This window comes from Nannobrachium achirus, assembly GCF_963921795.1.
Source record: "Nannobrachium achirus genome assembly, chromosome: 23".
NCBI lineage: Eukaryota > Metazoa > Chordata > Actinopteri > Myctophiformes > Myctophidae > Nannobrachium > Nannobrachium achirus.
The window spans coordinates 18,755,307-18,783,246 of NC_137830.1; the positions used below are offsets into that span (position 1 = coordinate 18,755,307).

At 41.6% G+C, this 27,940-nt stretch overlaps 1 protein-coding gene across 1 annotated transcript in view; it reads right to left on the minus strand.

Annotated features, from left to right (window-relative positions):
• tbc1d30 (TBC1 domain family, member 30) overlaps positions 1 to 27,940 on the minus strand; it is a gene marked incomplete at both ends in the record, with an annotated part of 44,420 nt that overhangs the window by 15,363 nt on the left and 1,117 nt on the right. Inside the window, 8 exons of the mRNA XM_080754237.1 lie at positions 861 to 1,029; positions 2,383 to 2,481; positions 3,514 to 3,583; positions 5,150 to 5,335; positions 8,416 to 8,541; positions 11,464 to 11,529; positions 11,904 to 11,965; positions 21,479 to 21,643. Coding sequence (XP_080610363.1) covers positions 861 to 1,029; positions 2,383 to 2,481; positions 3,514 to 3,583; positions 5,150 to 5,335; positions 8,416 to 8,541; positions 11,464 to 11,529; positions 11,904 to 11,965; positions 21,479 to 21,643 — 943 coding nt within the window. The remainder of the gene's footprint in view (positions 1 to 860; positions 1,030 to 2,382; positions 2,482 to 3,513; positions 3,584 to 5,149; positions 5,336 to 8,415; positions 8,542 to 11,463; positions 11,530 to 11,903; positions 11,966 to 21,478; positions 21,644 to 27,940) is intronic.

Genomic DNA, 27,940 nt, shown 5'->3' on the forward strand with positions numbered 1-27,940 from the left:
CTGGCTTTTTTTCAATGTTTTTCCATGTAAACACTGGCTGATAAGCAGGAATACAGCGTGGCAACGGATATGTCTTTTTCAATGGGGTTTTTTGTATTCGAAAGCTTGTCACCGAGTCTACACGTCTACTAGATGAGTCGCGCACAGATTGTGCACGATGCGTGCGCGTGCCCACGCTAAAAGGTAAGGACAATTTGGCAGCTGCTTACTACAGCTATGTTTAAAATGGCAGAGAAATTGTTAAAGGGGAGATATAATGGGGAGATATAATAGACCGAAGTTAAGTTTCCTAACTTTTTGTGGGTAGTTTACAATATGTTATTTGGTCCCTGTAAGGCAGAAACCTTGTATCTTTGTATTTCATCTTTGTTTTTTCATATTTTGATGCCATATTTTATACTTATGACAGTGTGGAATGACACTGCTGTGCATACGGCAAGTAATGTGTTACTTTGCAACATGCTGAGAGCTTGTACTATTTCTATTATTTCTTTCTACTACTACTACTTCTTTCCTAGCCTGTTAACCAGACCAATCTGCCATTGCAAAGAAAAAAGAAATGCCCTTAGCAGATTTGGTCTGGCACCGCTCAGTTGTGATTGGATTTCACTCTCTTCGAAGTTGTGAGGGACCAATCGCGGCCTGGTATATGGAGCAGCTTTATCACCAGAAGCATTGTTTTTTTATTCAAGCCCTTGGAAATGTAGGTTCAAAACAGAGATTCCAGACTAATATCTACGCAGTCTGGCCAGGCTACTTCCTTCCACTGCTACTTCCTTCCACTTCTTCATGAAAATGTCTCTCTCAAGGACACGTTTAGTGTCAGTCAAATCTAGCGTATGACCCGATGTGACACTCACTCTCCCAGTCTCTCCCAGATGGCCAGGGCCACCCTAAGCAGGACCTCGGAGCCCTCGAAGAACACCGAGTCCCAGATCTTCAGCACGGTGGAGGAGGGCAGGCAGGTGGCGAACATGGTGAGGAACCACTGCATGGTGAAGACGTTGGTCAGAGGAGGCTCGTAGTTGCCTGGAGGAGAGAGAACCAGAGAGAGAGAGACAGAGGGAGGGAGGGAGGGAAAGAGAGAGAGTAAATGGTAAATGGTGCATTTAGGCGCTTTACACAGATTGTGCATTACATTCACCCATTCACACACACATTCATACACCGATGGCAGAGGAAACCATGCAAGGCACCAACCTGCTCACCGGGAGCAACTAGGGGTTCAGAGTCTTGCTCAAGGACTCTTAATTCGACACTGACTCCAGGGAGCCCGAGGATCGAACTGGGAACCCTTCGGGAACCCTCTGTGTTCTAAGACGGCAACTCTACCCCTGAGCCACTGCCGCCCCCAGAGAGAGGAGGGGTAGAGATGTTGTAGGATGTTACAACTTGTGTGATTCTTATTTATTTTCATCACTTTTTGCGTCCTTTTACATTTTTATCCCACAATTTGTAACATTTTTCACCCAGTGCCAATTGCCTAAGCTGTAATCCTGGTCTCTGCTCTCCCTCTGCCACACGTGGGGAGAGCCCCAAACTGAGCTCATGCTTCTTTCAGTGCATGAGGAGTGAGCAAGCCGCTTCTTATCACCTGACAGGGGGGGGGCTTCCCCGGTTGGACGTAGCGCGTGGAAGGAACACATTATTCCAACCAGTTTCTTTCCCTTCCATCCGACTGGCCAGTGGGAGGCGTGAGATTCTTATTTCAAAACAGTTTAGCCAGATGATCTTCACACAAGCAGACATGCACACCAACAACAAAAACGTACAGGGACTTGCCATGAACAATGGGTTATTTAAATAACAAGATGTTTTGTAAATATTCTTGTTTCAAACAACATTTAACACATTAAGATTCTACAAATGGCTTCTAAATCAGTAGTTCTCAAACCCTTTCCTGCCAAAGACCCTAAAAATTATATGCATCTGTGTGTTTACATCCTAGTCTATAGAATGCAAACAAAGTGTCGGTCTGACAATGGCCAAAATGATTATTTTATCATTATTTTACGCTTTTTGTGGTCATTTTTGAATAGAAAAACATATATGAAGCTTATTTTTTTATAAATTATTTTTGAAACATTTTTATTTTAGCATCCGTTTTTCAAGAAAAAGTTGACTATAGCTCCTTTAAATAAATGAGCTTGTAGATCTGCTATTTTTGAGAACCACTGTCCTAAATCCTAAGAGTTGCTAACAGATGCTTTTCCCAGTATTTCCCAGAAAATATATGAAAAAATAGCCAGTAAATAGATCAGAACAATGTCATTTCCCCCCTTCACTAATAAGCAACAGTACCAGTCACTAAACCAGTTTCCCAAGAACCAGTTTTTACTAACAAAATGCACAAAATACATCCTCTCTAATCCACACACCCACCTCCAGCCTCCTTGTTGGCAGCCCTCTGCAGATGGTGGAGGTGCTGAGACAGTCTGGGCAGCTTGAGACGTAGGAGATCTCTGAACACTGCCATGTCCACTGCAAGAAAGAAAGAGGATATGAGTTTAACTCTGAGGCTTTTTTCTTTTTTTGTATACTATTGAAATCGTATTGAGAAAAAATAAATGCTGCTATTTGTTCCAAAAAGCTTCATAGTATATATTGTACATAACAACACAATGTGACATAGCTCCGTTTACACAATGCTGTACATCCCAACTACATTATGTTCCCCTTTTTCAACTGTTTTTATTTTATTTTAACACTTGCTTTGGCAATGTAGACGTATGTTTTCTCATGCCAATAAAGCTCCTTTGAATTGAATTGAAAAAGTGGGAAAGAGATGGGGTAGGTATCACATTGTTAGGCGCGCTACAGACAGTTGCGAGAGCTATCGTGTCCGTATCATTTGAGAAGAAAAGGAGAGCAAATCCCTAGCCTCCTTCAAAATCGGTATGAAAAGTCACCTTCAGGCGGCTGCTACCCGTGACTTGTAAATAGACTAAGCCCCCATGCTCCCCAGCCTCCACCACCCTTTTTTTCTGCCTTTGTATTTGATGTTATGCGTTTTTGCTTTTGAATTTTATATTATCCTAGATAAAGTACTATGCTCTATCCGTCCGTCTCTCAATGTTATATGAGATACTTAAAGTGTGGTTCCTGTGGAAATAAGCCTCGGCTTTCTAGGATCTCCTTTTAGTTGACCTTGTACCAGTGATTTGTACTGTCATGAAACTGTACTTGTTTCTATTGCAATCTTCTAATAAATTCTTCAATCAATCAAAAGAAATGAGGGGAGGAGGGGGATCCAATTCATTGTCAATGGAGGTCACATGGTTTTTTGTCTCTTGCAAATCTCTTGGCCAAAAGACAGCCTTCGGTTGAGCAAGAGACACAGCAACGACATGAAACCACGTGACTTAGATAGAGAATGCATTGGACCTTCCCCTCCTCCCCTCATTCTCAAACGATAATGAGAAGATGTCTCACGCATATATGTGATTGTGGCCTTACAAATTCAAGGTGTCAAAAGAAGTGTTTGTTTGCGTGCGTGCATGTGTGTGCATTTACCTGACAAAGCCCGCAAGTTGTTAGCAAAGTAACTCTCTGGCAGCACCTTGTCGATCAGATAGATCATCACCTGGACAGAGGAGACACACTTCAGCTGGTGTTCTGAGAAATGACCTGTTCACTTCTAATACAGTAAGCAAGAAATACAGTACATTCATCCTAGTGTCTCTCAATAGTTTATCTAAGTTACTATACCTTAAAAACCCTTATGTTATCTTGCAGTATTATTTCATGACTCTCCATATTTTCATGACATGAATGCAGAATGTACAGTGTGGCTTACAGCAGTGCTTTTAAAACGTTAAGTATTGTTAAGGTATAGAATTTGCCTCTGTTCTGGGAAATGAGTGTCCAGAAAGTACTGATATTGTAAATTGATATTATATATAAGGTTTTGTACAGTTGTAAATAAAGGCATTTCAATGTGTAGTTGTAGAGGGTAGCACGGGTCCATAAAATGGGAGCCGAGCTGAAACGTAATATTTGGACCAAACCGAATGGAGCCAAGAAACATTCTAATTTACTGACCCATCCCGAGAACGGCACCGATAATGCACAATCGTCAGTGTATTTTGGATTCATGTCAATTTGTGTTTTCAGATATTTAACCACTTGAACCGTCAATACTTAATAAACTTGACCTTACACTCTGTACATAGTCTGCTCTTTTCCCCCATCTACAACAAAGCTCTTTGCCAAAAATAGCCGACCTACAAGCTCTCAACGCCGTTGTGAGCTTGTAGATCTGCTATTTTTGGCTAAAGTTCTCAGAATATGGACGCTAGGGTTCAAGTGGTTAATATAAAAAAGGAGGAAAGAAGTTTCTATCACACAAAGATTTGGAGGACCCCTGTTGTAGCTCTGAGGAGGACCCCCTAGGTGTCCTGGACCCCTAGTTTACAGTATGTCTCATGCCAATATAGCCGGGGAGCCACTGTGCCAAAATGAGAGAAGACCTGTGATGTCATGACATACTCCAAAATGTAGTTTTTCCTATTAATTTGGTCAATAAGGTACACAGAATGAGAGGCCTGCTCTGCCGGAAACACTGCGAAAAAAAGTTTCCCAACTATACTGGAAAAAAACACACCAAAAAAAGTAGCATGTGAGGGGTCAAACTATGGGTTCTTGATGATTCTGAATCCATTGCAAGCATTTGTTTTGCATAAAAAACATTCCTTGGGCTAGATTTCAGCCTCTCAAACCTGTGAAAAGTGATGAGTCATCACTTTTCACTGTTATTTTGGTCCGTTTTCTAGCCCAAGGAATGTTTTTCATGCCAAACAAATCCTTGCAATGGATTCAGAATCATCAAGAACCCCTAGTTTGACCCCTCACATGCTACTTAAAGCATATTTTTTTGGTGTGTTTCTTTCCTGTATATTGAAGTCGATGGAGTGAATATCCAAATGGCCATAACTTTTTTTCGCAGAGTTTCCGGCAGAGCAGGCCTCTCATTCTGTGTACCTTAATGACCAAATTAATAGAGAAAACAAAAATAAAAAGTATGTCATGACATCACAGGTAAAACCCTATTCTTTGAGCTTTTGGGCCTGTGGCTCCCCGGCTAATACTGTGTTTTGAGAGTAGTGTGCATTGTGTGTATGGATTCTGTACAATGTGCCTGTGCACCTACCTTCAGTGCGTCACTCTCGTTGCCCTCCGTCACCTCCAGGATGAGGGCGGCCAGGACGTTGAATCCCTGGCAGTAGCCCACGCTTTTATTCCAGCGAGCGTAGGCAAGCAGCACCCTTTTCAGCACCACCCTGTCCTGCTCCCCCTCCTGACCGCAGTAGGAACTACAGCCGGTCCTGTGCAGGTCCTGTTGGGCCAATGACAACGTCACAGTTATCAGATGAAATGTGGTTTCTATTCATTATAAGCGCGAGAGAAGCAGTTTAATCTCCTTTTATTCACGTATACAATTCAGGCTATGGGACAAATCATCAGAGAGGGAAAGAGAACTTATTTTGTGCGCCCTCTTCTTTTGTTCAGAGTCAATGTACTTAGGTACTGTACTTAAGTACAATTTTGAGGTATTTGTACTTTATTTCAGTATTTCCAATACTTTCACTTCTGCTCCACTACATCTCGGAACCAAACATTGTCTTTTTACTCCATTATATTTATTTGACAGCTCTAGTTACTTTGTAGATTTGATTATTATTACAAAATATACATTACATAAACTATTGAAAATAGCCGATCTACAAGCTCACAATGCGTTGCATCTGCTATTTTCAAAAGATGTGTATACATTTGAAAACTTGGAAAAAGGGACATTCTGCATAATAAGTACTTTCTACTTTTGGTACTGTGAGTACATTTTGATGCCAACACTATTGTACTTTTACTCAAATATAAAGTCGGCACAAAAATAAAGGAAACTTGACTTCAGTCCATTATATCTCCCCTTTAATTATGCCAAATGGTATTGTGTTTGACATCATTGTTATCGTTGATTTGTCACCTTTACAACGAGGTACAGCTTGTAAGGATCTGGCATTTGTGGAATGAGCAACACAGCCAAACGTGTGGGTAAAGCCCCTCCAAACATCAAAGTCAAAATGGCCTGGCAGGCCTGCAATACTGTTCTCTTGGTGTTCATCTTTGTTGCTTGTAGCATTGAATGATTACACTCTCCCACAGTAATAAGGAAAATAAAAAACACATATTGGCAATTTTTTAACTTTGTTAATTTTAAGCTCAGTGTCAGGCTAGCCCAAAACTGTAAATGCCAGCAGAACAGTATAGCAAGCCATTTTGGCAAAGAAAAGGCTGGCAAGTTTCCTTTCTTTTTGTGCTGAGTTTATGTATTGTAACAGGGTATTTCTCCACTGTAACAAATGTGAGTACTTTTTTTCCAGCACTGCCGTCCGTCTCCCAGACATTAATGAATGTCTGCGTCACTGAGCAGATGTTCCGAGTCGCTGAGCAGCAGAACAGAGACGTGATCATGTTTCCATGACGTCCTCTCACACCGTTCGGATGCATGACGCAAAGCAAACATCCTGCACCGGACACTGCGCTTTACTGGCACCACAAAAACATCCACGGGCACTTTGTACAGACGTCATTTAAAAAATGCAACTTAGGCACGGTGTCCCGCATTTACCCATGGTTTCAGCTGACCGTGCATTGTTTGCAGGTGCTTAATAAGGGCAGGGCTATTTATCGCTGGCAGACTCGGAGGTGTGCTGTTGCCTCGGTGTGTCTGTGTTTGTTAGTTTGTGAGTCCGTGATTTTGTTTGTTTGTTGTGCGCTAAAACCAAGCTACCTTCCCGACACTATTCATAACCCAAAAGTAGGGCTTTTCCCAGGAAGCCTGAATTAAGAAACACAGTTGTTGGGGGAATTTGCAGCAAAAGTCAGTCAACAATAAAGTCATAAAATCTATGAGATTAGATTGCTAAAGGCCCTATCATAGTACAGTCTGGGGTGATAAGCCTTCACCGCGGTGTGTCTTTTGAAGTGAGGAAACTACAACATCACGTCATTTGCGGGCTATCACCGTGAACCCCCGACATCTCTCCTCTGTTTTTACCTTCATCTCCCTATCACCCCGTTCACTGATTGGTCGATCTAGACCAATCAGTGTGCCGCCTGGTTTCAGAGGCATCATAGTCACAGTGATAGGACTTCACCGTGACTATGATGGCCTCCACTTGTCATCTCATTTTTAGGTGACAGCTTATCGAGGTGATCACCCTTCACCTCGGACTACGATAAAGCCTTTACTGTTATTAGTGTGGTTGCTATTAGGCTATTGTTTTTTTTTTTTTTTTAAAGATGTGTTTTTGGGCTTTTTATGCCTTTATTGATAGGACAGTAGACTGACAGGAAATGGGGAGAGAGATGGGGAATGACATGTGGCAAAGGTTGTCCGGATCGGGAATCGAACCGGCGACGCCAGCAGGCATCATAGCCTAGTATGTGGTATGCGCCTTGACCACCAGGCCAGCGGGCGAGCCATTAGGCTATTGTATTTGGTCCAATGATCTTTTGCCAGCAAAGTGAACCTGTGTTATGTAAACTTGACTGATGTTATCTGGGTTGTAAGACTGGATATCATGGACAATATAATGTCCGATCAGACAGGATTTGTCATGCTTTACTTGAGATCACAATATATAATTTGTTGTTAATCTTTTTCTGACCTCTGAATGGACATTATTGTCCAAGACATCCAGTCTTAGGATCCAGATAACATCACTCAAAATGTTTACAAGACAGGAGTGGCATTAGAAGAAGTAGTGGTATCATCATAATGTAATTCAAGACAGAATTCAAGAAGGGAACTTTTCTATTAAAGCCATGGATTACAATGTGTGCAAATGGAGAGTATGGTGTGCTTGGACCTCCTCAGTAGTAGATGTAGGTGCTTCGAGGCACCTACATATTTACATCTTCATGTCCCCCACTAGTGCATTACATTTTGTTCTAATGCGGTTCTATTGTGAAAATAGCCGAACTACATGCTCACAACGCCTCGCGTGATCATGGAGATCTGCTATTTTCACAATTTCTGCCTCCAATATTTGACAATTTGGTCAATGTTTAATTTGCCATTTTAGAGGTATTAAAAAGTCATTAAATTGTCACTTTAGAAATGTGCATGTACCCTCTAGACTTAAACTTAATGTTGGTTTGTTTACTGTTGAGTGAGAAAACAATGTTGCACATTAAGTTAATCATCCTGGGACCGCCCAAAATAATTTGGGGACCCCCCTGGGGGTCCCGACCCTTAGGTTGAGAACCCCTGACTTAGACCATCTGCCTTGAGCACTGAGATAGAGAGAGATAGACCTTCCCCCGACACATAAGAACTCATCCCCTCCCCCGCTGTGTCCATCTGAGTCACTCACTCACTCACACTGACAGCTGCATTGTTCCGTTTGTTACCTTGACGATCTGGATGCCCAGAGAGTCATCGTCGGGGTTGCTGCGCTCGTTGAAGGCAAAGCGAAGCGTCTTCTCCCAGTCTATAGAGATACTGTGGAGGTACTGGTCCGCTAGGGTCAGCCACACCTGGAGCGAGGGAAAGGTAAGAGAAGCATGAGGACTGGTAAATGGTGCATTTATGTAGTGCCTTTATCCAAGGCACTTTACAGAGATTGGCAGTAGCGCTTTCGAGGCCAGACGTGACCGGCCGCCGTGTGTCCAATATATTTCCCACATGCACGCGCAAGGACGGCACGGAACAGTGCTTGCGCTTTGCATGCTAGAATGCGTCCCCATAGATTTGAGATGACGCGCCATATAACCTATCTAATGAAATGGCTATTTGCATAACACGTTTACCAGGTTTAGTGGGGTCTAAGTCACAAGCCCAGGCTACTCTATTCATATGGATACACCTAAGGTTTGCAGCGGTGCATGTAAATGTGTGTGATCCTCATGCATGGCTCCATTACTGTGGTATGTAGGCTACTGTTGACATTTGTTCAAAGCAAACTTTGTTTCTCTGTAGCGCTGTATTTTCTAATTGAATTAAATGAAACTAGAAAGTAAAATCCTAAGTAACAATGCAAATATAATTAAGACTAGAAAACATTATTTTTAGTTTTTCCACCATTAAATCTGCTGAGATCAGTTCTTTATAAATTGCCTCTAGAGGCGCGTGCACATGACGTCAATAAATGACCGACCGCCCTGAAAAGAAAAGAGCCACTGTCACTGCTCTAAAACAGTGGTTTTCAACATTTCGTCATATCAAGGCCCATAATTTTCCGGGCATCTGAGCTACGGACCACCATTTGATGAGATTTATAGCCTCTCAGACCCCAAGATGTGGAATATTTTGTTAGCGTTGGATAGGATTTTGACCACAATATTGATGTTGGTGCCATAGGACTGATAACAGGTCAATCAAAATAACAACTCTTCTACATTCCGCAATTGTGTAGAATGTTGTAAATTGAGTAATGCGTAAACCAAATGCATTTGGTTTCATTTTACACTTTCTTGAGTGTACAATCTATAAGGATCTATTTGGTTACCACCAACTGTCCATCACTTAGCTGGGGACAACCTGAAACCCCCTCAAGGACCACTGGTGGTCCCTGGACCACTGCTTTAAAAAGGTTCTATGGCACTGTTTCCAAAACAGTGGGTTGGGATCCACATGTGGGTCGCAGACCAACTTTTATGGGTCAATACCCCAATTTGTTTTTAATTATCAATTAAAATGAAATAGAGATCCTATAATTAGAGGGGGCAAGAAATACTTTTAAGAAGTAGTGAAACAACACTAGCTCACAACACGTTGTGAGCTTGACCGGAGAAGTCTCTTTAAAAAGCATTGTTTTATTTTATTGTCTGATAAAGTCACTTTGTTGTGAGCTTGTAGATCGTCTGTTTTCACTTGTTTGGGTCCAGGGGAGACATCACATTTCTCTTTCGGGTTGAGCTAAAAGCTTTGGGAACCACTGATCTATAGCCTATTAAAGTGCCCATGAAGCGATTATGAATCTTTAAAGGAGTGCCATGCTAAACATATAAAAGAAATATAAGAAGAGTAACAGATACGGATTATTAAAAGAGGAAAGCGTAGAAATGATAAACAATTAGCAATAGAAGTACCCACAGCCTTGTTCCCATTCAAACATAATGTACAGTATGTACTGTATGCAGTGTTGTACCCGAACGCGTTCAAAGAACGATCGTTCATGAACACGTTCATATTTTGGGCGAACGTGAACTGAACGTAATTGTTTTCGCTTGATGAACGATATTGTCGAACGCGGTCATTCTGACGCCCGTGAACGACGTTCGTCGGCGTTCGTCGGCCGTTCATGCGGCGGTCCGCGCCTCCGCGGTCGTCTGTCCTCTGCTCCTCTCGTCTCTCTTTTCATTCACGTGCTCCAATAGTAGGCACTGCACGCAGCAGTGCCTCGTGAACGTTCGTCGGAGGCTCCGTTGATATGCGGTGCTGTCTACTCTGCACTCTGCTCCTGCACTGTGAATCTCCTCCTCGTCTCGCAAGCCTGACTGACTATACTTTGTCCTATGTGTTGCACGGCGAAAATATCTGATCTGCAAGCTCACAACGCGTCGCATCCACGAGACAACGTGAGCTTGTAGATCAGCTATTTTAACCAACGCGGATCATGCTGTGCACGGTTTAGAAACGTCTGCCTTCTAGTGGGGTTCCTTGTACATGTAACTTTTTGTTTTTTTTCTAGTGGGGTTCCCTGTACATGTAATTTTTTGTTTTCATTTCAAATGTGTGTTAAAGTTTCTTTCACTTCCAATTTGTAGATTATGGTCTAGACTATAGCACAATTTTGGTTAGAGTGTCAAGACAGTAGATTGAAGAAAAATATATGTTTTGCCCTATTTCCAAAATGACCAAAATCGGAATTGTGTTTTTTGAACAATGTCTTAGTTTTCCCACAACTGCTGTGTAATATATATCTATATTATTTTTTATTGCTATATCAAGTCAATACTGTGTGGGGAATCAATTGGAGTCAAATATTTGTTTTTGAATATTATGATATTTCACACAATGAGACAATAACATGGTTATTACATGCAGTCCTTCACAATAAGGGTGCAGGAAGACTGATATTGTGGGCACCTCAATGTTAAGTTGGATGAAATTATTGCTGTGTGTGGTTCTATATAATATGGGCTGAGTCAATAATTTTGACAAATAATAGCATGCAGAAACGTCTAAATATTTATATATATATAGACCTTTATATATTTTTTTCCCCTTTTTTTTTGAATTGCCAAAAGTATAAAAAAAATATGGTTAAAAAAAGAACTAAAAAAGAACTATGTAGTTCATTTTGGGGAACCATGAACTTTAGTTCATAATGGGGAATTATGAACTAAAAATGAACTAGTTCATTTTAGAAGTTCTGAACTTGAACTTGAACTAGTTCATTTTTAAAGTGAACTTTCCCAACACTGACTGTATGCAGTGTTTGTGTGTTGACCTACCCTCTTCCTCCATTCCTTCGGGATGCCAGTTGCAAGCCTGGCCACTGCCTTGAGAGCATCGTTCCACTGTAGATACACAAACATACACAGCCTTCATTATTTCATTTCAAGCATAATATATAGCCTAATATATATTGTTGCTTGTCCTAAGTAGTAAGTGAGAGAGAGTGTGTGTGTGTGTGTGTGTGTGTGTGTGTGTGTGTGTGTGTGTGTGTGTGTGTGTGTGTGTGTGTGTGTGTGTGTGTGTGTGTGTGTGTGTGTGTGTGTGTGTAGCATGTTCTGAAAACACAATTTTGAAATACAGATCACTTTTCATTGATTCATTTATTTTTACTCAAGGTGATTTCATTTGAGCCCAAAGTACCAATTCCCAAACTAAGCAAAATGATATATATACAGTATACTGTATCTTTTTCTTTCTCAATAGTGACAAATCTCACCTGTTGAAATCCATTCTTGCCCAGTGAGGGTTCAATGGTAAACTTCAGCCGCGTGTCCACTCCTGCAAAACAAACAGAAAGGTGAGAAAGGTCTGAGCTTGAAATCTACCATGCATTCACTCCTCCAGCGTAAGGACATGGCCTACTGTATATTCTCATCCGAATTGGTTCAGCCAAACACCGGACGACCTGTGCGGTGTTGAGCAGATGTCGCTGTCCTTTTCCATGTGGTCCTCAATCCTCATTTGAATCTCATGTGATCATGTCAAAAAATCCGTTCTTACACGCCTCATCTCACAGCAGAACCTCTCTGAATATTTAGATGAATAGGCTAAACATCCAAATGGACATTTATTGTCATCCAAATTTAACCCATTTAGGCCTAGAATTATTGAATGCTTTAACCAGTGAAAAATAGCAGATATACAAGCTCACAGCGCGGCACCCTGGAACTAAATATTTAGAGATGGGGGTCCGTGGCCAAATAAATATCATTTTGGGGGTCCTTCACATGAAAAGGTTTGAGAACCACTGACATAGTAGTCTCTCAAGAACAGACTAACTGAGCTCCAGTTAAGTGAAAAGGACCTTTTCTTTGACGATGGCTGGCCAGATTGCTGACACAGAAACATGTTTTTTTTTTTTTTTTTTTTTTTTATCTTAGAAGGATTAAAAAGACACTTATAGAATCGGGTCAAAAATCTAATATAGTTAAAGCATAAAATAATGATACACAAAATGTGTACCCGTTCTGAATGGGTTTTAAAGGAAAATCACAGAAAAAAACTAAACATCTCTTGCCTTGGTCATTCGCCGACAACTGGGATGCATCCATTTCTCTCTCTCTCTCCCACTCTCTCTGCCTGTATGTTGTCTCTAGTAGATTGAGCTCACTTCCACATCAACAGTAAATAGATCTATAAACTTCTAATCTAGTTAGTCTAAAATCAGACAATAGCAGCACCTGCACACTCCGTCTCGGTGTCTTTGTCCTGCTCCATTCTGCCTCCAGGCAGCCTGTTTGTTTAGCCTGCTGCTGCTAGAGGATTAACTACAAATCCCTCCTACTTCCCTTTCCACTGATCACTGGTGGAGAGTAACTAAAGCCCCTTTTCGACTGCAGCTTTAGCACCACACCACACTACACCACACCACACAGAAATACCTACATTTTCCATTACACAAAAGTACCCCTATCAGTAAGAAACAAATTGACCCTTTTAACTGTGATTATAATACAATATCAATTTGTATTACAGCTATCCTAAAGTATAATACACTATAATGGATTATGACTGTGATTATAACACCCTATGTATGCGATAAGGTCTTGCTGCGCGGTCATTATGGCTTATATGGACACGACGGGGTAATAATTCCCCGAGGCGGAGCCGAGGGGAATTATCAGCCCGAAGTGTCCATATAAGCCATAATGACCAAGCAGCAAGATCTTATAGCACTTATTACCCGGCTAATACATAAAATTAATAATTTGACTCAAAACTAAAATCAAAACAAAGTGTTTCCTTGTTTACAGACGGCTGAAAGTGCGTCCCCCCGAGCGCAACACGGTCGCCTTGGAAAACAAGGAAGTGCTGATCAAATAGAATCCATTTCTGTCACTGCGTCGTCTATTTCTCGCCTCAAATGTTTTTAAAGACATTCTTCAGAGCAACGTTTGGTTGTAAATGTCGCTGTGTGTTTGTTTACATGGCTGACATGTTGGATACGGCACGAAATCCACGCAGTGCAGCCTGAATACAGCAGCTGCTCTGAGCCTTTGATTAGGCAGCGGTGAATTATAGAGCGGAGCGGTCATTATACGCTCATAATTCACCGCTGATTTCAGCGCTCGACCAATCAGAATCAAGCATTCAACCAAGCCGGGTAATAAAAAGCATTAATGTATTACTATGATAATTATAATACACTATAATAGATTATAATAGTGGTTATAACACAATAGAATCTATTATCATGTATTACAACTATATCCTGGTGGTCTAAATGAAAAGTCAGTGAGTGATCAGTCATTATGAAGTGTTTGGCCCTGTTTGGCCTAGCTCAGACCTACTCTAGATTGGATACTTTTTAGTACCACGTTTAGTACCACTTTCACAACACTCTACCCAGGTCCTTGTAGTGGAAAACCTGGCACAAGTGGGCGGTGTGGTGTGGAGTGGTGTGGTGTAGGACCAGTGGAAAAGGGGCTTTTACATTTACTCAAGTACTGTACTCTAAGTACGATTTTGAGGTATTTGTATTGTACTTTACTGGAGTATTTCCAATTGCCAATACTTTTACTTCTACCCCACTACACCTCAGAGGAGAATATTGTTTGAAGACTTTAGTTACTAGTTACTTTGAAGATATAAATAATATTATAAAACAATACATTAACCACCTTAGCCCTATTTTATACCTTGGCTATTTGAGCTTGTAGATCTGCTATTTTCAAACAATTCATACTTTTACTTTTGGTACTTTAAGTACGTTTTTGTATTGTGTTAATGTTTTGGATTATTCTTTGTAGTATCAATTGTTGAATTTTTTTAGTATTTAGTATTATTTGTTTTGTTCAATTCTGTTTGTAAAAAAAAATGCAGTTATTGCATTTGTTTCACACTGGGTGTATATAAAAAGAAGAAAAAAAAGAAAAGAATGAAAAGAATTGCAAAGATGTAAAAGTCAACATAAATTGTTAACTATGAAATTATTGCAATAAAAAGTATTTAAAAAAGTACATTTTTCATCTTTCATACTTTTACTCAAGTACATTTGAATTCCGGACTTTTAGGCTACTTATAGTTGCAACAGAGTATTTTCTATAGTGCAGTATATTGATACTTAAAATTAGTAGCCTACTTTTCCCACCACTGCTACAGATCACATTCACAACCAGACCAGAATGAAATTCTGCTCAATACGACCAAACCAAACATATAGCAAAAGTTCAGTTCGGTATAATCAAACATCATTTAAATATTGATTGAGTGACAGTCACATAGGCCTATGTCGAGGTTGTTAATAATTAACGTGATTTACTCTTTCAGCATTAAGTTCGTGAGCTACGCTTGTTTGCTGAGTTTTGAGTTCTCGTCAGCACCACAATCAAATGGACAGCGCCCCAGCAGCAGAATATGGAATTCAACATGTAATTTGACTGCAGCGGCGCCAGGATAGCCAAAAAATGGCATAAACTATTGAATATGCGATTTTGATTTCATTCGCATCAACCCGGAAACTGCTGCTCCTCCTGATTCTGCTACAATGGGAAAACATGGAACAGGCTGAGACTGAGCTGACAAAAAATGCTAAACGGTTTTCCCAAGCCCGACCTAAACCTTTGTGTGCTAGTGTTAGCTAAAACAAATGTAGGTGTCTGAGACTACCTTTACTTTTTGGATAAGATGTGGCGAAAATGATGATCAAACTAGCATTCTCTCTGGGATTCTATATCCCAGCCAGCCAGTAGACACCGTCACCGATATAGGACCTACGTATAGCGGAGGGAGAGATTATATACGGCACTATAGCCTCGTCATATACTACTCAACCTAAGCAAATCATTCACTCGGTATTGTAGGCTATCAAGTATCAATCGTTAACTAGGCCTATAGAGGCAGTTCTGTTTGTGTCAGCCGAAAACTGACCAACTCTGAACAAATCACAACTCATCATCATCTTCACCAGGTAGCAGGCTATTCAAACCCCAAAACAGACACACTCACACACACACCTGGCTCTAGCGTGCACAGCAGCCTAGGCGCGCTCCTGGAGATGCCGTTGCGTTTCTTCAGCACGCTGCTGATGATGTTCCCCACCCCTCCGCCTCCTCCGGAGCCCCCCGGTGCACCGCGGTGCTTCAAGCCGCACGCCCTCTGCTTCCTGCCCGCAGACACGGCCAACCTCTCCTGCCTCATGATGGTCCTTAGTTACAGTACTGCTGCTGCGTCAAACCGTTCGATCACCATCATGATCCAGGCGGTCCCATAAGGTGTTTTTTTCAGGCGTTGTTTCAGCCTCTTCGTCCCTATATACGACTGTCTCTGCGCACGATCAAGATAACCTTTCCAATCTCCTCCTCCTCCAATAGCTCTGTGGAAAATGACTCAGTTCGTTTCGATCGATTATTGTGTAGCAGCAGCAGGGCTCTCAAATCAAATCTTCCCCGGCCGATGGTTAACGGTTCTTAGCCTCCGACTCCCAACAACTGCTGCCAGAAACAACAAATAATAAGGCCTTGCTCGCTTCCGTTTCTTCCAAGTCAGTCCCAGCATCAATCTAACGGGGAAATACGGTATAACGTCAGCTCTCTCTCTTTATCAAGATGTCGCATTTAAACGTATCACTCTTGTAAATTAAATATGACCCGTTAAAAAGCAGATCGCGACTGAGACACGGTCTGTGCCTGCTGTTGATGCTGCAGCGTCAGAGTGACGAGGCAGGGCAGGCAGGCTGCACATGGATGGACGCATGCGGTAGGATGGAGAGAGATGCGGGGAGGAGATATGGAGGAGGATGAGGTAATGCTGCTTGCTGCTGGAGAGGAGAGCTCTGTGCAACAAGTCTGCAAAATAAATGCTTATTTTCCAGCCTGCTTAATGCATGCAGACTAACCATGGGTCACACATTTTAGTGGGTCCCTTAATTTTTTTTGTAGAAATTGAAATAATACATTCCCAAAAGGCTACAGGTCTAATTAATAAAACATTTTGTATTTACTGATTTCATGAAGAAATCAAAGAACAATAAAAAAAAAAAATCCATGAATTAGAAAACAAATGTTTAAGAAGTAGTGAAAATGAGTCATCACTTTTCACATTGGTATGGGGGTCCATTTCTAGCCCAAGGAATGTTTTTGGTGCAAAACAAATGCTTGCAATGGATTCAGAATAATTAAAAACACCTAGTTAGACCCCTCACATCCCACTTAAAGCATATTTTTGGGGAGTGATTTTTTCCCCATAGTATAGTGTATAGTGAGTGAATGAGACCCAGAATTACCCTAGCTGTCAAAGATTTTCCTAGGGAAACTGAATTTCAGTCTTTGTGAGATGTGTAGACACTTTTACAAACACATTGGTGAAGAATCTTTATGGTAAGGAATTTATTCCAGGATTTGACACTATTTCTAAAGATATCCCCCGACTATGTAACTAGGTGGGCATCCATACACACAGACATAATCAGTGGTGGAGAAGTACTCAATTATTTTACTGTAATATAGAAATACTCAAAAAAGTACAATATTTGGATCTGAGATGTAGTGGAGTAGAAGTACAAGTATTAGTAATCGGAAATACTCAAGTAGGCCTACAAATATCTCAAAATTGATAAATGTACTTAGTTACTTTACACCAGCGGACACACTGCCCACTTTAGTTTGTGAGTGTATATGCAACTTTGTTTCAAAGAATTAAACCAAATGGCTGGAAAGGAGGACAATTAAGAATTTAGCACATCTCTGCACAAATCTTTAGCTATTAACACGATCTTGAAGTCTCCAATTTGAATGGAAAAGGAGCTGTGATTGACATTGTACATCCATATCTGTAAGCTTAATTTACACAATAGCACACTATATTGTATATGAACGGATATGGATTATGAGGGTAGCAGGTTTGGGTTATCAAAATCACCTCGCAATCTGAATTGATATCTGTGTATTAGGCATTACTCTATAATAACGTGTGACGGTGAATTCAATGCGGCTTGTTAATTGTTATTGCGCTCCGTGGAGGGCATGTCTCCACCAGGCCAGGTGGTCTACCCAGAAGTCAGGACCCGAGGAAGCTGCGGGGGGAAAATAGTGTAACATGATATAATGATCTTTTGTCGGTGAGACGTGAATAGCTGTAACTGCACTGACAGCCAACAGTCACATTATCAGGTTGGCTACTTTAGAGGCCAGCACACTTCACACCAGTAGCTATAATAAGCCACCAGATGGCAGCATTGCACTGTAATAACAGATCGATAAAGCCCTACAATAAACTGTGACATTTGTTGCACTTGTGGTGCCCCCTATTGGTCTAAGACGTGAAATTGGCTTTGTGTGAATTAAATATGTGAATAGAATTTTGGGTCAATCAGAACACTGCATTTATGATTCAGGGCATTTTTGTAACATAATGTAGGCTAGAGGTCTTCATGGGTCCAATTTGACAGACCCGTTCCCAAATGGATCTGCAGCTTTTTTACCCGAAGACGAATGGACCTGGCTGTTATTGGAATTCTGAGTTCCGATCCCGAGCAGTATCAAGAGATGTCGGACTGTACCCATACAAAACCTGCGGCCCGAAACGACATTTAGTGTTTTTTTGCTCTTTGTATTATTAGCCCCTTCATTTCACTGGGACATAAAGTATCCATTCTGACCCAGACCCACTTCTTGTGAATGGACCCGCGGTACAGAGCCGGGTCGGATCCCGGGTATAGTGGCAAAAAAAAAAAAGCGAAATATAATGTTAGAAACTCTAGTTAAGAATAAATGGCTGTGGCCTATATGGGGAGTCATGATCCAAGGAATCCAGGAGGAAAATGTGAATGAAGTCTTGTTGTTCAAAGACAAATCCTAAAGCAGGCTGGTATTGTACCGCCATGAGACAGATTTGAAACATTTGGTTCAATAGTGTTACTTGGACTACACTGCAAGTCTGTTCTTTCATTTGTAATGGTAACATTACTAACAGTTCCTCTTTCGTCGTCATATCTGTGAACACCATCCTGATAAAAAAAAAAGTGCTGTTCCTGTCTCTCTCCACATTTCTTAGGAATAGCGAAACAATTCTCGGCTGGGAAATATTGAAAATGAAGATGGCTAGTTGTTTTGCGCACTATGCTAGTTGTGAAAACAAAGCTTTGCATTGTGGGTTTGCCTATAGAAGCCACAAGTACAGGACAAGCTGCTCTTTATGTCAATCCACCTTTATTCAAGTGGCCATAGGGAGGAGGGATTTTTATCAGGTCGACCAGACTCGATCTACAGATCACTCTGGCCAGGGTCGCCACTTTCTCTTTCTTTTCCCCTCACTTTCGGAGGGCTATCAATGTCCTGTCTGTTGTCACGGTTACGCTCCCCCAGGCTATGGGATCGATGCTCTGTTGACCACCTAAAGTAATCCACACGAATGTCATTTAAGCAGACTAGTGGCCCACTAGTGGGGTGGGGGTCGCCCCCCACCAAAAAAAATCGCATCATATGGGGTTGTGATATACCGGTAAAACAGTTTCAGAATCAGAACCGCTTTAGTAAACCGTGTGACAAGAAGTACTCTTCGTTCGTTGATTTGCTGCCCCCCCCCCCTTCCCCCTGCAACATTCTGTCTCCATTCCAACGCTGTTGTTTACTGTCAATTCAATTCAACCCCAGAAACTCCAAATCTTGCTAATCAACGAGGACAAGACCAAACGCACCGAAATGAGCAATGTATGCCATTTGTGAAAAGTAACTAAGCACATGAAGTTAAACCCCATGAGAATGCACAATGGAACAAATAAAGAAACCCTTATATGAGTCTATTTGGTAGGTCCCTTTTACTGACAATACAGGCTTTAGGCTACATCAGAATTACAATATTTAATCCCACATTCTGAAGCACATGTTTGTATGTCAAACTAAAATGAATAAAAATCAAATTTATTTTGCTAAAGAAAACGACAAGTGCGACCTGAAATGTAATGCCTGTTGTCATTTCTAGTTTGAAAGACAATCTACTGTATGTGTAACAGCTTTTGTGATCGACTGGTCGACTGCAATCAACATATTGGCAGATTTGGCACACGTAGGTTTGGTGCTGATCTGCCTAGCTGTTTGCAAACTCACACTCAACACAAACAGTGTTGCGAGAAGCCCACAGGCTTTGGCCTGGCTGAGGTAATGACAAAGATGGTATTATAAAAGACACCATAGAATTGACAAAAGCAATGGCTCAGACAAGAATAACTTCACAATAATAAAAGGAGGCTAATGGACATTCAATGTTTCACATTTAAATCAGTTTCCCTCTTTTAGAGAGATAAAATATATATTTTCCCCCCTCGCTGGCTTTTGCATTATTCACGACCTTGAGCATAGACAATAATCAGAAAACTAAAAAGCTTTAGGTTAATTCTGTCTTTCTGACGTTTTTTTTAAGTGAGAAAGGTTTATCAATATATTAGTCAAAGTCTTTAAATCTAAATCTAATAATTACACTAAACATCGACAGCCATGGGGGAAATAATGACCTTTAAGCACAAGGATGCTGAGCTGATTGTTGTCTACTACTAAGAGATTCTATAATAAGAGGTGACAGACACTCCCTATACATCCCATTACAACAACCAGCGCCCAGTAGCAGAGCTCGCCTCCACCATCTTGGAGTGATGACGACTTCCGGTGGTTTATAAAAACATTATAAAGTCATGCTGTACAAGCAAAAACTTGTTTTTATTCTGTTCTACTATGCTATACAGTATTTAATGTTTCTACAGAACTGGTCTGTGTTGAACAGCGATAAAGTATTATATACAGTATATGCATACTAGGGTTGCAACGGTATGAGATTTTTAACACCGAAAACCGTGTCCGTGTCAACACCGCGGTTATCGGTAACACCGTTTCAACCACCAATGCGTGTCTTGTCGTTTTGTGAGCACTCAGTAGCAGCCAATGCTACCTCAAGCTACAACAACAACAACCATCCGACCATATTAAAAATCCGGCATTGTAAAAAAGCAACAACACTGTTAAGTCCCTCTTACATCTAACAACTTTGAAAAGATTTCTCAGTCGTAATGAAGTTGAGGCGCGCTCCCTGAATTCGGTCGTTATTCAATCGTTGAATGTGAGGTAGTGTTCCGACTCAATTAAAAATTCAGCTTCGTAAAAAAGCAACAACACTGTTAGTGCAACAGCCCCGCATTTTCTTGTTTGGCTAATCGTTGTTTTTTCTGCCTACTGCGCGCTGTGACATTATAAAGCCACAACTTGTCTCCGAACGTGCCCTGCGAGTGGGGACGAGACATCATGCAGTCTGATGGGCTGTTCCTCGCCCCGTGATGATCCGTTGATTCAGGATCTGTTCTCGACACTCCCACAGAAAGAATGGCTCCCGGTCTCCCGCGATTGAGAACCGAATCCCATCGTTCATTTCAAAGAGCTGTTCAAAAGAGCGGAATCGTTGGCGAACGTCACATCTCTACTGCGCTCCTCGGGGCAGAGAAGAGCAGCGGCTGCATTTTCTTTTTATTTAACAGTGTTATCGGTGTGCAAGTAAAGTACTCGGTGTTGTGCTCGCTCACCGGTAACACGGGTAACACCGACTACCGCTGCAACCCTACTACTATTTTACCCTACTATGTGGCCACCCATGTTTATATGATGTGTTAATGTCAAGCTGGATCTCACCGTGTCAGCGACATGGGATTTGATCAAAAACTTTGCAACAACAAATTGGTAGATCGGTGAATGAAAACAAATGGACAAAAACATCCCTTTGGGAACAATCCTGTCAAACCTGTTGGTTTAGCTAAGAAACAACATCCCAAAAGTAGCTTGATCACAAGACAGAGCAGAGCCCCTTCCTTACGTCGTTTCTGTGAAACGGCTTGAAGGCACGCAGTGATGATGTCATAGTTCTTCTGGAGTTTGTGGTGAAGCCGGTCCCGTCTGCGCAGCTGGCGGAGGAGCTTGGCCGACTGCAGGCCCGTGCGGTATTTCACTTCCTGGATGATCGAGAGCAGCTCCTCTGGATCTAAAGAGACAGACAGACCGACCACATTAGAAATGAAAATCACACCAGTGTGAACTGAGCGGTGGTGTCCATTAATTTCAAGGCTGTGTCTCTGTGTGTGTGTGTGTGTGTGTGTGTGTGTGTGTGTGTGTGTGTGTTCATTTCAAGGCTGCTCAACAGCACCTCTCTGGTCACCAGCGGTACTCAGGCTAAATACAGACAGACACACAAGCATACACACACGGCCACGCTATGGAGACGGTGTGACAACTGCTCAAAAAGGGCATGAGACCCTCAAACAAGTTTGTTTTCCAGGTTAAACACTACAGCAGACGTTTGTATGTTCTCCCCGTGTCTTCTAGGGCAGGTACCCTCACAAAAACATGCAGTAAACCTGGTCTCTATACTGCCTCCCCCTGGCCACCCGAGGCGCCTGATGGAGGGGAAAGGAACTGGTTGGTAATAACGTGTTCCTTGCACGCGCTACGTCCATCTGGGGAAACTCCCCCCAGTCAGAAGCAGCTTGCACACTCCTCATGCACTGAAGGAAGCATGAGCTCAGTTCAGGGCTATCCCCAGGCGTGGCAGAGGGAGAGCAGAGCCCAGGATTACAGCTTAGGCAATGGGCACTGGGTGAAAAATGGTTTACAAATATTGTGGGATAAAAATGTAAAAGCAAAAAATATATAAAAAATAAAATAAATGAAAAAGTGGACAAAACCCTCATTTTGAAGTTTGTTTTCCATTTTGAAGGAGTAGTTCACCCCAAAATGACTTTTTTCTTTCTATTGAGTACTCACTCCATGGAAACCTGAGTTCAATAATATTTTTGTTGTATTTGTCACATTCAGAAAATGGGTTAGGGGTTAAAAAATGATTATAGTAAATGTACCCCGGATGGGGACCCAAATGCATTTGGGAACGTGACAAAAACCCAAAAATATTACTGAACTCAAATCTTCATGGATGCGAGTAATCGATAGAAAAAGGTGCAGCTAATGAAATTAAACCCCTGCACCCTTCCAGGTTCCCTGCTCCTGTTCAATGGCTGATCTTTTGAATGATTAAATACAATTCTGCAGGGACTGGACTGGACACACACACACGCATTGTCACGTGCATTAAACACAGGCGTGCCGTGTCTGTCTAATACAGTAGAAACGACACATCACTTGATGATCACATGCAACTATCCAGGAAGTACATAGCTGCCACACACACACACACACACACACACACACACACACACACACACACACACACACACACACACACACACACACACACACACACACACACACACACACACACACACACACACACACACACACACACACAATAAACTACTGCTCTGAGAGTGTATGTATAACAGGTGAGTTAACGGTGTGGTTTGGGTTAGGGTCCTGTTGTCTCTACTCCAAACACTGTCTGTAATCACAAGTGTCCAGCACAGACCTAACTCTAAAGCAACCCCAGAGGGGTCCCCAAATTATTTTGGGGGGTCCCCAGATGTTTAGCCAAATGTTAACATTGTTTTCTCACTCCACAGTAAACAAACCAACAGACAGTATAAGTGTATACAGGGTATCTGCACATTTCTAAAGTGACAATTCAAAGACCTTTTTAGTACCTCTGGTCAAACATTGGTCAAATTGTCAAACATTAGAGGCAGAAGTTGTGAGAATAGCAGATCTACATGCTCACAACGCCTCGCGTTGCGGGGCGCTGTGCGCCTGTAGATCGGATATTTTCACAATGAAGTAGATCGAGTCAAACTAAATGTAATGCCAACTCCTACAATTCCAAGTGCTTGTGCAGGGTGGGGGGTCTCCAGTTAAAATATGATTGTTGTTCTCCCCAGAAATATTGATTATTATGATTATTTTGGGGGTCGCAGCCTGAAAAGGTTGAGAACCACTGCTCTAAGTCTAAGGGACAATGCATACTCCACTTTTAGAGACAAATGTATCGGTACGGTTCAGGGAGTCACAACATCTCGGTGGCACCGAACAGCCGAAATAATGACACATCACGCATCGTGCTCTGACTTCACAGTGATGTCAGGGGAACCACACTAACAGAATCCCTTTTATGTCCATATATGGAGTTCCCTGATTTAATCAATATTAAGCCCATATCTGACAGGACTTCATATGGGAATGCCCATACTGTATATGGAGGCCACGTCGGCCAAATACCACACTAACAGAATCCATATATGGCCAAGACAGATGGCCAAGACATCCCATATCTGTGTGGCTGATTCGGTTCTACAGACAGGGATCTCCATGTATGGGCATAAAAGGGATTCTATGTATGATGTCAGATGTCATAGACGTCATAGGACTTGTCTTTCACATAATGAATAACTGAGTAAGCATGTTTGGGGTCTCACAGCATATCTCCATACAGTACATGGGTCTCCATATGGATAACCGGTCCAATATACATCACTGGCCAGAGGGCCACGACATGGCGCGGTCGAGGTCGCTTGTTTAGACAGAGCCAAAACGAAATACCCTACCAGTCAAAAGTTTGGACACAGCGTCTCACACACACTGAATAGAAGTTGTGTCCAAGCTTTTGACTGATAGGGTTAATAATATCGGCTCTAAAAGTGGAGTATGCACCAGCCCTTAGTCTTAACACAAAACCAGTTGGACAATATGCAATGCCACAGTAAAGTCCACTTTTACAGAGGTAATTGAACACTGAGGATTTGTGTGACATTTCCTCTGCCATCTCTCTCTATTCCTCCGTTCTCCATTTCTTCACCCCATACTGTACATGTCTGACAAAGGAAACTTTGCACCAAGACTTCCTTTTTGCACAACCATTACAATGAATATGACAACTAAATAAAATGTAAATAGGCTACGACCTTCCACCCTACATGGTCGTATAAGGCAGTGGTTCTCAACCTTTTCAGGCTGCAACCCCCAAAATAATAATATTTGAACAGGCAAACCTCCCACCCTGACGAGCATTTGCAGTCAGTTCTAAGAGCAGATCTACATGCTCACAACACCTCACCTAGCGTTGCGAGGCGTTGTGAGCAAGTAGATCAGCTATTTTCACAGTTTCTGCCTCTAATATTTGACTATTTGGCCAATGTTTAATTTGGCATTTTAGAGGTATTAAAAACTCCTAAATTGTCACTTTAGAAATGTGCATTTACCCAGTCTATACAATTAAATGTTATGTTGGTTTGTTTACTGTTGATTAAGAAAACAATGTCAATAAAGTTAATCATCTGGGGACCCCCCAAAATCATCAGGTTGACAACCACTGGTATAAGGAATAGGCATAGCGATAGAAGAAGCTCACAACATGGTGCGCCGTGAGCTTGTAGAACTGCCATTTTCACAATTCTTTTGAACATTTGGAAAATGTTTGGAAGATTTGACAGTTTTCCATATAATGCCCAAAACAGGGACGCCATGTCTGGATGGAAACAAACTACAGACAAAACTGTCCAAATCCTCCAAACAGAAGAAACAAAAGCAGAACCATGATGACATCAATGGCTTGATTACACCTATGGCTCACATGAAAACTTTTTTCTTCGAGCCCTCCCTTCTCTCATCTGACAAAGCTGAACCCCCCCCACACACACACACACACACACACACATATGTGCACTGCATTTTAACCACTTGAGCCCTATAGAGGGAATGCGTGTGACATCATCATCATACCCAGCAGTGATAGCAGTGATAGCTGAGTGGTTAGTGTCCATACCTAGGACTCCGGAGGTCCCAGAGGTTGCAGGTACGATTCCCCGCTCCAGCTATCACTGCTCCCCTTCCCTCGCGCTCCTTGTGGGCAGCACTGGGTTCAGCTGGGTTAAGCTGAAAACTGAATTTCCCTTGAGGGATGATATAGGTAAATTCTCTTTCTTTTTCTTTCTTTATACCCGGAAGTTATACGTGAACAACACCTATTGAGTGGCAAAAAAACAACGTTAAAATACGCTAAACTCAATTTGTCCCTTGATTTGCCATTCACTTTATGCATGTGCATACCCTATAGTATTCTCAGGGGTATAGAGTTATGGTTACCTTTAATCAGACAAGCCCCCGCCCCCATTAGTTAAATTGTTTAATTGGAAATATTCCAATTAATTCTATGAATACTTATTCGATAGTTGTTCATTCATTCATTCATTCATTGTTAGCGGCAGCCCTTGTTCTGATCATGTGTTGTTTAACTTGGAGTGAAACCGTTGCATCCTGAACCAAAATGTCAATCTACTGTATTGTGTGTGTGTGTGTGTGTGTGTGTGTGTGTGTGTGTGTGTGTGTGTGTGTGTGTGTGTGTGTGTGTGTGTGTGTGTGTGTGTGTGTGTGTGTGTGTGTGTGTGTGTGGGCAAATAGTGAAGACACACAGGTCTACTCTACACAATAGGTTTGTTTAACAGGAGGATTCCAAAGGTGCAGAGGACAACAATGGCAATGAATGAGAAACATGCCGCTCACCGCAAAGTGGGAGAGGCCGCAATTGTCATTGTCAACACACAACCAACAACCTGTGTGTGTGTGTGTGTGTGTGTGTGTGTGTGTGTGTGTGTGTGTGTGTGTGTGTGTGTGTGTGTGTGTGTTCCCGTAAACTAATTACTTGTAAGGTCAACTGTCAGTCTGAGAAAGAGAAAGAAACTGTTCAAACAGTTTTGTCTTCTTTAGACCCGGTGACCCCACAGACAGCTATTCTAACCCAACTTGCAGAAGTGTAAACTGTGAAGCCATCTTGGTCCATACTCCATATATTTAGATGAATACTCCGCCATTAGACACAAATATGTAGCACTCTGTTCAGTCTGTTGTTCTTATACCAGGGTTCCCCAATTAGTTTTCCCCAAGCGCCTTATTATGTCTAGGGTACCAACCAAGCCGAGGGCCACAACATTGCAGGGGGTGACGGTGGCGTCCCCCTACTCCAGCGACAGTTTTCGTCGTTGTCGGGTGAAAATCTTGTATGTCCAAAACCGTTCGTTTTGAATTTATCATTTTAAAAATGATTTAAACTAGCGAAAACAGCAGATCTTGTAGATCTGCTGTTTTCACTACTTTTGTGAAAATGCCATATTTTGAATGACCACCTGTGGGTCCCGGGACCCATTACATTGAAAACCTAGCAACATCACTGCTATAGCCGAGTGATTTCCCACAAGTGCTTCCAAACTCCAACACTTAGAACGGAATTTCTTGACAGAAAGTAGCTCATAACATGATGAAACAAACACTTTGCAGATGGAAAGAGGATAAGTCAAGCATTCCGTACAGCCGCAATGTTGGTTGAGTTTGACGTTGTTTAACCCTTAAGTTCTGTTCAGATTCACTACACCTTCGTTCTGTTCGGGTCATTTTGACCCGGTGGATATTTGGTTTAAAAAAACAACACTAATATACATTTTAACTTAACAAATCATCATGATACATTGACTTTGACTCAATACCAAACAATTCATATGATATATTTGGTAAATGTTTGCATTTCTGCTTTGCTATATCACATTAAACACTGAAAGAGCTAGGCGTTTTTACTGATTTAGCTGAAATCCATGTAAAAAAAACAACTTCATTTAATACTGGGCAATATTGCTCATGCTTATAGGAAGGGGGGGAGGGTTCGAAATGGGGCTTCGGAAGGGGGGTGTTAGAAGTGGGGGTGACTGTGTGTCTGTGTTTTGGCATAATACTGTGTATTTCTGTGCTTCCGGGTCAAAATGACCCGAACAGCACTTAAGGTTCAAAAAATATGAGGGGGGTGTAGCATGGGTGTAGTGCAAAAATATTTTTTTTACATGTTCATCTCAGAAGAATCTTTAAGGCCAGTGAGTTTCAGGTGGAAACATTTTTAACTTCTACCTTTTTTTTCCAAATGAAAATGTAAAACGGGTCAAAATGACCCGAACAGCACTTAAGGGTTAATACAATCAGATAGCAAAAAACAACAGTCTACAACAGTGTTTCTCAAAGTAAACTTTATGGGGGTCTAAATTAATTACAATTTAAGGGGAGACCTTCAAATTTCAAAGTTTGAGAGCCACTGGTCTACAATCATTTTGAGATGATAAACACCTTCCTTTTTCATGAATTGAGTACAAAAGGACCCAATGCAAACTAGACACTGTGCTTTCTTGTGGTTTAAAAGGAAATCAAATCCTTTTAGTAGACCTTGTATCTGAAGTGTACTGTCCTGTACTTTTATTCCTATGAAAACTTCTAATAGAGTATTCAATCAATCAATAGTACAATGCATAGTACTGTGTTCCATCTGTCTGTCATTCAATGTTTTGATTTTAAAAATAAATTGGCT